The 12,765-nt window shown below is 32.2% G+C and overlaps 2 protein-coding genes across 3 annotated transcripts; both read left to right on the top strand.

Annotated features, from left to right (window-relative positions):
* The first annotated feature begins 909 nt into the window (after nucleotides 1-909).
* Nucleotides 910-4,813, top strand: LOC100819898 (AP2-like ethylene-responsive transcription factor). Of its 2 annotated transcripts, XM_003530302.5 has the most exons (8): nucleotides 915-1,122; nucleotides 1,233-1,315; nucleotides 1,443-1,451; nucleotides 1,586-1,674; nucleotides 1,785-1,858; nucleotides 1,968-2,018; nucleotides 3,035-3,111; nucleotides 4,117-4,813. In XM_003530302.5, the coding sequence occupies exons 1-8, from the start codon at nucleotides 953-955 to the stop codon at nucleotides 4,503-4,505; spliced, it is 942 nt and encodes a 313-aa protein (XP_003530350.2). In that variant the 5' UTR covers nucleotides 915-952; the 3' UTR covers nucleotides 4,506-4,813. The 2 variants fall into 2 exon arrangements, with proteins under 2 accessions (XP_006585655.1, XP_003530350.2); XM_006585592.3 differs by lacking the exon at nucleotides 1,443-1,451 and having other exon boundaries at nucleotides 910-1,122.
* Nucleotides 4,814-8,767: 3,954 nt separating this feature from the next.
* On the top strand, nucleotides 8,768-11,801 carry LOC100810662 (uncharacterized). The gene is made up of 5 exons (XM_003531708.5): nucleotides 8,768-9,321; nucleotides 9,401-9,618; nucleotides 9,724-9,852; nucleotides 10,807-10,938; nucleotides 11,031-11,801. Exons 1-5 carry the CDS (start codon nucleotides 9,030-9,032, stop codon nucleotides 11,142-11,144), a joined length of 885 nt encoding a protein of 294 aa, XP_003531756.1. The 5' UTR covers nucleotides 8,768-9,029; the 3' UTR covers nucleotides 11,145-11,801.
* Nucleotides 11,802-12,765: the final 964 nt, after the last annotated feature.

Here is a 12,765-nt window from a genome sequence, read left to right on the forward strand (position 1 = left end):
CATGTTGCCAAGGAGTTTAGTATATATTCACTATTGTTTTTGTTTGGCAGATGAAGGTTGTGGTTGTGATTAGTAATTACCACTGATTTTAAAATTTATCATTTTTATTCCATCAACTTCTGGCCTTTTCTCTATATACACCTGTTGTTATTGATTTCCATTCTTGTTTGCTGATTACCGTTCAGTGGTGTATCATGACTTTGAGTTAAATGCGCAAATTATAATAACTGAAATTAGTCAGTTATGATATATAAAAATAGAGGGAATAAAATAAAAAAATATAAGATTTTACTTTGTAATTTTAAATCAAAATAAAATTTTATTTATGAATTTTTAAAAAATAAGGGAATGCATTTGTACACTTTTATTATGGTGATACTACTGATTCCGTTAGCTGGACTGACTGGTCAGGGTTCATGTGATCCCAATTACAAAAAAGAGAAGAGAGAAATATAAACATAATAGCATTGTATTTACTTAATTTTACCTATAAATATTTATAAGATAAAAATATATAAAAAGAAAATCACAAACTAAAATTAGTTTTATGTATAAGATGAAACTAAAAAAAAAGGGCTCACATATTAATTTATGTATAAATTAATTTTAGGTCATGAAAAAAGTTTATTTTAATTTTCTCTCTAAATACTTATGAAAAATTTATTGAAGCATAGCCTAAATGACATGATGTGAAAAAATATATATATATTAACGAAGTGTTTACTATAAGAGATCATTACTCTTTTCCCTCTTCTGGAGTGTCTACTCAACTGCCAACTGCTATACAACATCAACAGAAAAAAGGAAAATTTAAAATATTGTTATAGAGAAATAAAGGAATAGACCTACTTTTTCATTCTCCTCCACTATTTCTATATATTAATTAATGCCCTTCTTATTGGATGACTTGGTCGTATTTATATAACTCTCCGGGCCTTCACTCTTGAACTGTATGCGTGTGCAGTGCAGTGGTCCTCTCTCGTTTTTAATTTTCATGGCGAAGAAATCACAGAAAAGCCTCAAAAACAACAATAACAACAACACCACTAGGAAGCGCACACGCAAAAGCGTCCCAAGAGACTCACCTCCTCAACGAAGCTCAATCTATAGGGGTGTCACAAGGTTAATTAATAATTAAATCTCTGGATCTCATATATATATATATGTTCCTTCTTTCTTTTTCTCTGTTTTTCTTTCCCATGTTAATGTTTCTATGCATGTGGTTGTTTTAGGCATCGATGGACTGGTCGATACGAGGCTCATTTGTGGGATAAGAATTGCTGGAATGAATCACAGAGCAAGAAAGGAAGACAAGGTTTTCATTATTTTGCTCTCTATAATCTTTAGTTTAATTTTCTGATTTCCTTCGCTTTATATGATTTATTGTCATATTAATTATCTTGGGTTGGTTGACAATGGCAATGGAAAACAACTGGATGCAGTATATCTAGGTATGATTTGAGTGTTAATTAGTTTGCATAATTACATAAACCTTCATTATTTTGGCGTTGAGAATTTGAAAATACGTGCTAGTTGGATAGGATGGAGGACGATTTAATGATTGCATTAAACTTGGGTTTGTTAGGGGCATATGATGATGAAGAAGCCGCAGCACGTGCCTATGACTTGGCAGCATTGAAGTACTGGGGCCAAGATACCATTCTCAATTTTCCAGTAATTTCTCCCGTCTTCAATTCAAATTATTATATTTTTGCTAAAATGTGTTTATTCATAAATCAGATTTGATCTATATCACTTCATTATATATATGTTTTTGGTTCTAGTTATCAAATTATGAGGAGAAGCTCAAGGAGATGGAAGGCCAGTCAAAAGAAGAATATATTGGATCCTTGCGAAGGTTCATTTATTTTTAGTTATTAAATACATTTAGTTTTCATACATAATGCATAATATGGAGCTATTGAAGCCGTTTCTTATGATATTCAATTTTCATGAATAAATCGCAGAAAAAGCAGTGGGTTCTCTCGAGGAGTTTCAAAATACAGAGGCGTAGCAAGGTACTTGAACCCTGCTCTGTTCACTGCAAAATGCTAGGTTTTGCAATTTTTCAATCTGTTTTACGGTAGATCATCATGGTCAACAAAATAAACCATTGATATCTTTGTTGAATTCAGAAAGTGGGGCGTGCACGAATATATATATACACACACGAGTGTACGAAATGTTTTTAGAACATAAAATTGTGGTAAATTAAAAAGAAATTAAAGTAGTAGTTGATTTAATAACAAGTCAATTTAATAAGAGAGCTGAAAAGAGAAATTAGTGGTTTTTTTGGGGGGTATAGACTAGAGAATAGTTTAAATAATATAAAATATTTTTATTTATTTTGTGGCTTACAATAAATGAAATTTTAGGTTGTAGTTTGTCAGCAGAATCCAATATTCTGCGGAGCAATATTGAAAAAAAAAACTGAAAATGTATCCAAATGGACGGATTCGGATAGAGAGAAGAGAAATAGAAATAAATAAAAAAGTAGAGAGTAAAAAGGATAAATATAATAAAATGTGATAAAAAAGAAAAATAAAATAAATGTATGTATGTTTATATAATTATATCTTTCTGAATGATAAAAAAAAGTATGTTTATAATTGCTTCAGCAATATTTTAGGGAAAGAACTTTAGTCAGCCCTTACCTGTGTAGGTTCTTTCAAACCCATGAAATCCATAAGTTCGGTCATTAATGATGCACATTCATTGAATATGCATATTCTAAACAGTTCTGATGAAATTTGAGGTAACTATGATCAAACTGATAATTCTTTCAAAAAAAAAAATAATCAAACAACAAATTGGATGAAATTATAGTAGTAATAATATTTATTTAATAAGTTTTACTAAATCGAATCTTATCAGTTATCATGTTTCTGCATACTACAATATACTACAAGTTACTCAATGTCTCTAACTCTACAGTTCAATCCCATAGAAATTTGCATTTCCTCTCCATATATTTCTGTGTAAATAGTTAGTAGATTGGTGGAAAATGCTCTGAATTTTAGTTTTAAATGTTTAGACACCACCATAACGGAAGATGGGAAGCTCGAATTGGAAGGGTCTTTGGCAACAAATATCTATACCTTGGAACTTACGGTAATCTCATTGACTATGATCTAATGTAAAGAAGGCGCATGCATAGATGGATGTTATTTCTTATTGAAATTTTATGTGAATTTCGTTAAATAAAGAATAAATTTAGATTATTTAGTGTGACTCACATAAAATTTATATGGTAATAGAAAAAATGTGTGCAAAAAATATATTATTAACAGTTTTCAAAAGTAATTTTCCCGCATTACATTATTGTTATTCAAATCCCAAGATGCCTCAAAATAAGAATATTGTTCGTTATTTTAAATAAAAAAATTGAATACGTGATTTTAAAGTGTGCGTCTATACATATAGTTTGTCAATTATATAGTTCAGGGGACGAAATGTTTTTTAAAATCCTAATCAAAATGGTCGTTTTCTATCCATTTGATGTCCAATTCTCCTTAGACAGAAGCATATGGCCTTACCTTAGCATTTGAATGCATTTACATGCTTCATATATAGCATTTCACAATCATCATTTATACAGTACTTTGTTATATTTGCTACGAATCATAAGACATGCATGTGATATGGGTCTATGTCAGCACTCTAAAATAATGAACAAATTAAATTGTATGTTTTTGTATTGGTTGAAGATAAACGAATCAAACTAGCTAATATAGGTGTAGCGATGTTTAATTAATCAAGAGAGGATGTACCCATACCTGAAATTTTGAAAATGTATTTGACCATTCTTTCCAGTTCTAACAAGAAAGTACCTACTTGGTTTCAACATGGTCCCGCGGATCAAAATAGTAGGACAAATATAAAGGTCAACATATGCAATCAAATCACATTGGTTGCGATATAGATCACCAAACTCCAACTGCTAAATTAAGCTATTTAATAATGATATCATTCTTTTCTAGTCTTTTTAATATAAACCAAATCGGAAGAAGAAAAAGAGAAATCCTAGACCGACATATGAATACAATACAATTAAATTAAGTGTCCTTTGCATTTGCTTACAAGTGTATGTCCATATGTTATTATGTTGTATTGCAGCTACACAAGAAGAAGCAGCCGCAGCATATGACATGGCAGCAATAGAATACAGAGGACTTAACGCCGTTACAAACTTTGACCTGAGCCGTTATATCAATTGGCCACGTCCTAAAACAGAAGAAAATCATCAAAATACTCCTAGCAACCAAAATGTAAACTCTAATGCTGAACTCGAGCTAGGTTCGGCTAGTGACGAGATCACAGAAGAGGGCGTAGCACGATCTTCAGAGTCAGAGTCAAATCCTTCTCGTCGCACATTCCCTGAAGACATTCAAACAATTTTTGAAAATAATCAAGATTCAGGCATCTACATTGAAAATGATGATATCATTTTTGGTGACTTGGGCTCGTTTGGTGCACCAATTTTTCATTTCGAACTTGATGTTTAGAATTGGAGGACTTCTTCTGGCTAATAGGTTATTATTTTTCAACCAAAAAAGATGATAAAGAAATTAGGGGGGTAAGAGTAAACAACTTAGAGATCGAGTGGAAGATTCTTTAAAAGTAACATACGAGGGGGGGGAAAGGGATTGGATCATTTTATTTGTGATAGAACAAGATGCATGACATACAAGTACAACGTACTGCCTCATTTTAACAATTTAGTTTTATTATGTATGTCTCCACGAGCGTGGGTAGATGTCACAAAATTTAGTTTATTATAAGAAATAAGAATAATATTTTTTTAAAAGATAAATGTTAAGAATATAAATTATTGAATTATATTTTAATTTGTTAAGTTTTAAAGATAAATTTTTATATGATTAATTATTGTTTAACTTTTAACTTTAACTATTTCTCTATGCTTATATGATTGTATTATTCACACGTACACACACAATTTTTTTTAATTAATCATATGCATGATCACCAATTATTTTTTAATTTTGGTCACACAAAATTGTATTACAAACACATTTTGTCTTTTTTTATGCAAATCTGTAACGAAATAATTCATGTGTTTAAGGAATCAAACCCAAAACAAAACCAACATAGTTTTCTGTCACTTTAACATTAATTTACACACAGGCGCACAAAAGCTTGTTACTTTCATGTCACTTTAACATTAATTTTCATTTTTAACTATACATGTTTGTCTTTGTAATTATCAATCATAACAGCATTAATCCTTATTCAAGTGACAAATTACTGTCTTTTAACTAGATAATTAATGTGTTTAAGGGATTATACCCAAAACAAAAAAAACCAACAATTTTTTTTAATGAAAAGCTAGCATAGTTTCATTTTACTTTAACATTAATCTTCAAATTTTGTCTATAAACGTTTGTCTTGTAATTATGAATCATAAAACCATTAATCTTAACATTTAAGAAGTTGTTTTTGTTTTTTACCAAATCTTAAGGAGTTGGTTGAATAAATGACAACACGAGATTCAACATTCAAATCAATTAACATAAATTGTTTCAATTTTATCTGTTATTTTGAGTTAAAATTTTAAGTAAACAGTTGCATTAAATATTATAAAAAAATATTATTCTTAATAATTCTATCTAATTCGAGAAAAACACTTAATCATATAATTAAAAAAAAAATCAGAACATAAGGCTGCAGGATAAGTCAGCAGTGTGTTGGCAAAGGAGTCAGCTGATGTAGAATAAAATTTGATCCCTTCTGGAGCAATGTGAGAGTTTCACGGAGTTATGATTTTTACTATTACAGAAACTCTCAGTTGAGGAAAGGGCCAGAGCTATTATTACAAAAAAAAAAAAAATCAAAACTTTCATTTTCTTTCCTCTCATCCAAGAGAGCAAAAAATCATTTTAGATTTGGACTCTTTATATATATATTGTGTCAGACAAATATAACATCTTACAAATTCGATTTAAGCTCAAATTTTATTAGCCATCCGCTTACCCTTTTCAATATTTTTTTCTCGTACTTTTTTCACATCTAATGGCTCACGTCTTTTTGTGAAAACAAAAGAATCCTGCCAGAAAACATTTCTGCACCTCTTGAAAGAAAAAGAAAACGCAGGCACGCACACAGAATGCTCAATGCGAGACTATTTTCAAGCCATTCACTTTCACAGGTTAAAACAAAATATATATATATATATATATATATATATATATATATATATATATATATATATATATATATATATATATATAAACGTATTTGGCAAATATTTGTTAAGATGAGAAAAATAATAAGTAAATTAAATCAAAAGTATATTCCTAATACTAGTGTCAAAAAGTAATATAAAATACGAAGAAATAACCGAAAATAACAAGGAAAAATAATAGCGTTAGAGTGGAGACAACGAGAAGTGATAAGATGAAGCCATGAAGAGCCGTGAAAAAAGATAAAATAGAAAGAAATTAATAAGTATGGTGAGTTTTTTTTTTCGCTTAAATTTCACCTCTAAAATTAATCACGATCAATAGGAACGACAAGTTGCGTACGTAGGTTAAAAGTTGAGGAGATATATTGGCATATGCTTGTTGCTTCAATTCACGTACAGCCAGTATTCTGAATCAGCTCCGAATAAGGACAAGTAGAACGAACCCTCCAGCCCCCGATAAACAAATGATAAATTGAAACGTTGCTACCAGAATATTACACTTCAATTCATTAAAAATATTCAACGTATAATTTTGACAGGGATCTATCAGTAGATGGATGTATTGTGGAAGCTTCAACAACGTCACTGATCTTGGTTGTCAGAGTCTCTAACGTCCAAAATCCAAATACTTGATCAATATAGTAGAGGATAAATGTATCTAGAGACCAGGCGCCAGGAGGTGTCGTAGTTGGGAGAGTGGTTCATCAGAGAGGCTCAAGTTAGACATGTGTAAAGAATAAAATACACACTTCTTCACACAAAAATATGAAAAATCACACAATTAATGGCAAGACCACATTAATAGAAAGGATAACACAAATTCATTTTTTTGTTTAATGTTGTTGGATCACGTGTGTTGTGTATTCCAATTTTGTTTAACATGATTTAAGTTCTCATTCTTATATCTATAATCTCATTAAAAAAAATTTAGGTCAACTTGTTAAATCTTTCCTTCTTTCCTTCTCACTCTTGATACTCATCATAAAGTTGGACGTTTCTACTCATCTCTTTATCTTAAATGAAAAAATAAATTTTTAATTTACAAATAATACATTTAAATTCAAACAGTGCCCTAAAGATGATAAAATAATATTCTATAGATTTAAAATAAAAATTGAAATTATTTTCTAACTATTTCTTCCTCGATTAAAATTAAATTTTGAATATTAAACTCTTGATTATCACCGATGCTTGTAGTGGGTGCTTGGTAAGTTTTCCTATTTGTTTCATGAACATTAGAGATCCCATACGAATTTACCATCAACTTCTTCAAGATGAGAAATCACACAATTAAACAACACCATAAAAAATAGAAAATATTACGTAAATATGTGTCTAGTGTGGTTCGGATTTTCATCCTAACATCTACAACAATTTATTTAATTTGTTTTACATGATTCAACTCCTCATATCTACATAAACAATCACAATTTTATTTAATGTGTGTACATGATCCATAAATCTTACGTGACAAGAACGCAAACACCTGACTCTTAACAACTAGGCTTTTCAACACACCGATTATCTCTAATATAACTAATATTCAAATGAATTTGAATATCTTATTTATTGGTCGATATTAAATTATTTATAACGCACCACATTATCTATAAGGTATGATTATCTTCTACCTTTATCTATAATTCAAATGATTATCTCTAACATTATTTCTAAGCTTTTGACTATTATCTATAACTGGTTGGAAATGATCTATAAGATTATAACAGCTCCTACAAACAAGAACCAACAATCACGTTTGAACTACTATAAATATAAGTTCTATCGAACCCATTTACATGACCTGCTCACACACTTAGCACACGACAAAACAAGCATGTGCCTCTCTCTTGCTCATATAAGCACCATTACAACATACTTTTTACTCTCCCTACACACATTCTTACTTAAGCATCGGGATCCTTTGTTTTGCAGGTCACTCCTCCTGTCAAAGGTATTTCTCCAAGTTGTCATGTGAAGTTGGGGACCCCACTTAGCTATGTTCACCTGATGTGCTATGTTCCGAATTTTAGTAAGAACAATGTGTGTAACTCTTCAGCTTGGAGAAAGAAATTTTTTGTGATTGACAATGCTTGCTTGCAAGGGTGCAAGAGTAATTTTATAGGTTTATTTCTTTTAAATTAAACAAATCAACATTAAAGTTTATTTCCACTCTATTTTTTTAAATTATCTCTTTATTATTTGTATCTTCTCTATTCCTCTCTTCACAATCAAATAAACCATTACAAAAATGAAAATTGAATAATAAGTTAAACTTTTAATTGCTAATGAAAAGATAAAGAATAATAAGAATAAGAATTAGCAAAATTTGAAAATAAAAAATGTTTGTATTAGAAAAAATATATTGATATAAGCTTATTATATAAAAGTAAATTGAAATGAAAAATATTGATGGGAAAATGAGACATGGAAGATAAGACAGGATGAATATGCAAAATGATGAAGCGAAAACAAAATAATGGGAAAAGGAAAAAAGTAAAAGAAAACCACGAGGCGAATAAAAAATAAATATAAAACAGCAAAAATCGTAAACACTAATTTCACGTTTGATTGGTTATCGAAATTAGACGATTAAAATTGAAACACGAGAGTAACTAGAATAGAAATCACGATCAGTGGAAACGACAAGTCGTGTGGGCATGAAGAGAAATGTTGTGGTGGATAGAAGCTTCCCCAGTAACGAGTGGCTGGGAATATCGACAAACTCAGCTCAACAATTGTGTCTGCCCAAACAAACACGCTAGTAAAATGAACCATGTTGATGTTGTTCGCCGCCACTGAACACTGAACACTGATTACTCACTCCTTCATGGCCACTTCGCTGCTATCTTTCTCCATTTCGCCCACAACCTCAGCCTTCAGATTCAAAGCCTCCGCCATGGCTACCACCATCGCCGCCCCTGCTACCAAGGTGGCTCCCGCCGTCATTGTCGGCGGCGGAAGAGTGGGCAGGGCCTTGCAGGACATGGGCACCGGCCAAGACCTCCTCGTTCGCCGAGGAGAGTCCGTACCACTCAATTTCGAGGGCCCCATTTTTGTGTGCACGAGGAACGATGATCTTGAATCTGTGCTTCAATCTACACCTTCTTCTAGATGGGGTGGTAAGTAGTTTTTTTCCTCCATTGGGTTTGGTTGGACAATGCTGTCTGTATTAAGGAGTTGTTATTGGTCGTGCCTTAGATTTGGTGTTCTTCCAGAACGGAATGCTGGAGCCGTGGCTTGAGAGCAAAGGTTTGGAAGATGCAAACCAGGTGTTGGCTTATTTTGCTGTGTCCAAAATTGGAGAAACCCCTATTGATGGTAGGACTGATATCAATCCTGAAGGACTCACTGCTGCATATGGCAAGTGGGCTTCTATTGTAGCTGCTAGATTAAATGCTGGAGGCCTCTCTTGCAAGGTTTCTTCTTTTTACTGTCATACATACTAGTTAGCCCCTGGATTTACGTAAATCTTCATATTGAAATCCCTGCGGTTAACTTGGTTATGTATGTTTAAAAGCCAGGTTCTTGACAAGGAGGTGTTTCAAAAGCAGATGTTGGAGAAGCTTATATGGATTTGTTCCGTTATGCTTGTTGGAGCACGTCATGGAGGGGTTTCAGTAGGTGTCGTGGACAAGGAATTCCGCACTGAAGTAAGCTTTGCTATTGACATATTCTCGAAGTTAATATGCAATTCTGTTTGGATCAGCTTCTCTATAAATATTTATATAGGAGAATAAGATAACAAGCATAGAAGTTTATTCTGTAAGCTAAATTTAACTTGTGCATTAGTAAAATGAGCTTTTGGAGAAGTTAAAATTAGCATATTAATATTCTGTAACCTGCAGGGGATGGTTGGATTTTTTGTATTGGGTGATTGGTCCCATCTTGTATATAGGTTGGGGCACCCTTTGTGCCCTTCATATATAATACAAATAATTTGCTGAGTAAAAAAAACAAAATTGTTTGGCTTCTTCAAAAAGTTGATTTTAACTTATGGGAGAAAATTATTTCATTTTTTCTTTTCATTCTCTTCTCTTATAAGTGTTTATGGACAAACTTATCCAAACATGGTCTTAATCAATGATATTTTGTTTGATTGGAAAACAATATTACTTGTACATGATTTGATTAAAATTGGGTAGTTAATAGGATGGTTGGTGATTGCATCCGTATCCTCTTTCTCATATGTATATATATGATTTCTTCTTTTGGATCTTGAAGAGGTGTCTACTCAGTGGCCTTCCTCAATGAATAGGTAAATGGCTATGGCTGAGTCTTGGGTGAAATCAAGTTAACATGAAATATCTTCAAAGTTCAATTTATTTTTTTGTTAGATGTGGTATGCTTGAAGGGTTGATCCTGGACTAAAGGAGCTCTGTCCAAAATGGGTGACCTGACTTTGAACTTGATTTGTTGCCTTGAATGAAACCTACGAGCTACAAATTCTAGACAAACTATGTTTGCCATGCAAATTTGGGCCATAATAAGAGAAGGAAGAAAACGTAGAGATTTTTTGACAAACATCTTGAGCTAATATTGATAATGTATTTAACACTAAAAAAAATAACACTGCAATGAGAACTGACTGATGTTTGCACTTTCAGTTGTCCAGCCTTATAACAGAACTGGCATCAGCAGCATCAAGTGAAAAGGGGTTAACATTTGAAGAGGCCATGGAAGAGCGCTTATGTGCATATTCCCGAGCCGTAGCCCACTTTCCCACGGCAGTTAAGGAGGTAAATGATACAATTTAGTGGAATCAATATTGGATTCACTAGATATCTAGATATCTCTGATATACAAGTTCTTATCTTGGTTATACTTGCAGTTCAAATGGAGAAATGGTTGGTTTTATTCTCTCTCTGAGAAGGCTACGGCTCAAGGCAAGCCAGACCCATGCCCTTTGCATTCCCAATGGCTAAAAGAGTTGAGAATTGTATGAAGCTTAAGTCTTCAACCCTAGTGTGTGGTGTGTGATGTGTGGAGTGTTGTAATTTTAATGTTTATTTTAAAAGAATTTTTTATTATTATTAAAAAAATTAATTAAAAAATATTATAAATTATTGATAACTAACATAATTTGTTTTAAATATTGAAGATTTTGATAATTAAAGAATATTATAAATTATTTATAACTAACATCTTTCCATTATGAGTTCATATTTGTTTTAACTCACTAACATTCACCAACCACCAAGCATAACAACCCTTGTGCCCCACGATATCGCACCACATGTATTGCCAAACAGCCAATGGCACCACGTACACATAGTCATATTCCTTTGCCATTCTTTCCAAAAAAAAAAAAGTGCTTATTTGAGGGGAGGGTTGCGTGAAACACAGCGAATAATCCTATTAAGAGGGTTTGTGATTTTTTACTTCAGCACCAACATGCACCAGGGTACCAGCTTGTAAAAGTTATGTAGACTTAGGATGTGTTTTGATTTTTCATTTCATCCAACGTAATGCGAATTCAACTTTCCCCTTCCTTTTATTTATTGGTTTGGAATGTGTAAAACATCCGTCCACTAACGAGTGATATAGTTTCCTGAGTGTAAGTTTAATTTAGTTTATAATAAAGTCGAAATTTCATTTCCTTCCATTATATCGCTTCAAAACTACTGTGTACTCGAAATTTCATTTCCTTCCATTATATCGCTTCAAAACTATTGTGTTGACGTACACAGTTGAATCCATAAACAATTGACGCGTTTTTACTTATCTCTTTGAAAGGGAAATAAAAAAGATTTATAAACACGAGAGGTTTTATGATTTAAAAAAGCAAAGGGAAAAAGGAAGGGGCATAGTAAAAACGAACAATCAGACTATTGGTAACGGCTTATGTTACTACTTAGCAATTGTACAATACTATTTTTTTTTTGAAAAAATATAAATTATATTAAACCCAAAATGATACAACAATAAATGGGGCATATATTGTTTGTCTATACATAAGAAACTTAATCTTGCTAATAACCTCTATTACAGAAAATTGATAATATTTAAAAATCAGCTTGTTCCTAGACTGCCAGATGCAGTAGACTGTAATTGCTATAGTCAGACAACAAATTTTTCTTGAACACCTGATGTGGATCTCCCCCTAATTAAAGAGTCAGTAATGCGCTGCAAAGAAGTGAAACGCCTGCGAAAAGGAGCCAGATCACGAATGTGAACCCAAACTTGGAGAGATTTCCTGCAAGAAAAGAACAAATGAGCATTTGACTCAGGCTCAGTTGAACATAAAGGGCAGAGGGAACCCTTGTTCAAAAAAGCAACTTTGTCAAGGGTAAGCAGCCGGTTCTTTTTAGCAAGCCACAGAATGAAAGACATCTTAGGGGAGATTGCTAGGTTCCATATAACAGAACACCAACTAACAGTAGGCTTAACACCTCTAATGTATTCATAGACTTTGTCAATAAGCAATTGTTCATTGGTGCTCCAAGATTGAATTCTCTTTTTGGCCTCTTCCGTACTTAGCTCTTTGGAGATAATAAAGTCCCTTATTTGAATGATTTTCTTTATCAAAACTGAATCTGATGAAGAAGTATTGTAATTTCACACAT

The sequence above is a fragment of the Glycine max genome, chromosome 8 (assembly GCF_000004515.6).
Source record: "Glycine max cultivar Williams 82 chromosome 8, Glycine_max_v4.0, whole genome shotgun sequence".
Classification (NCBI taxonomy): domain Eukaryota; kingdom Viridiplantae; phylum Streptophyta; class Magnoliopsida; order Fabales; family Fabaceae; genus Glycine; species Glycine max.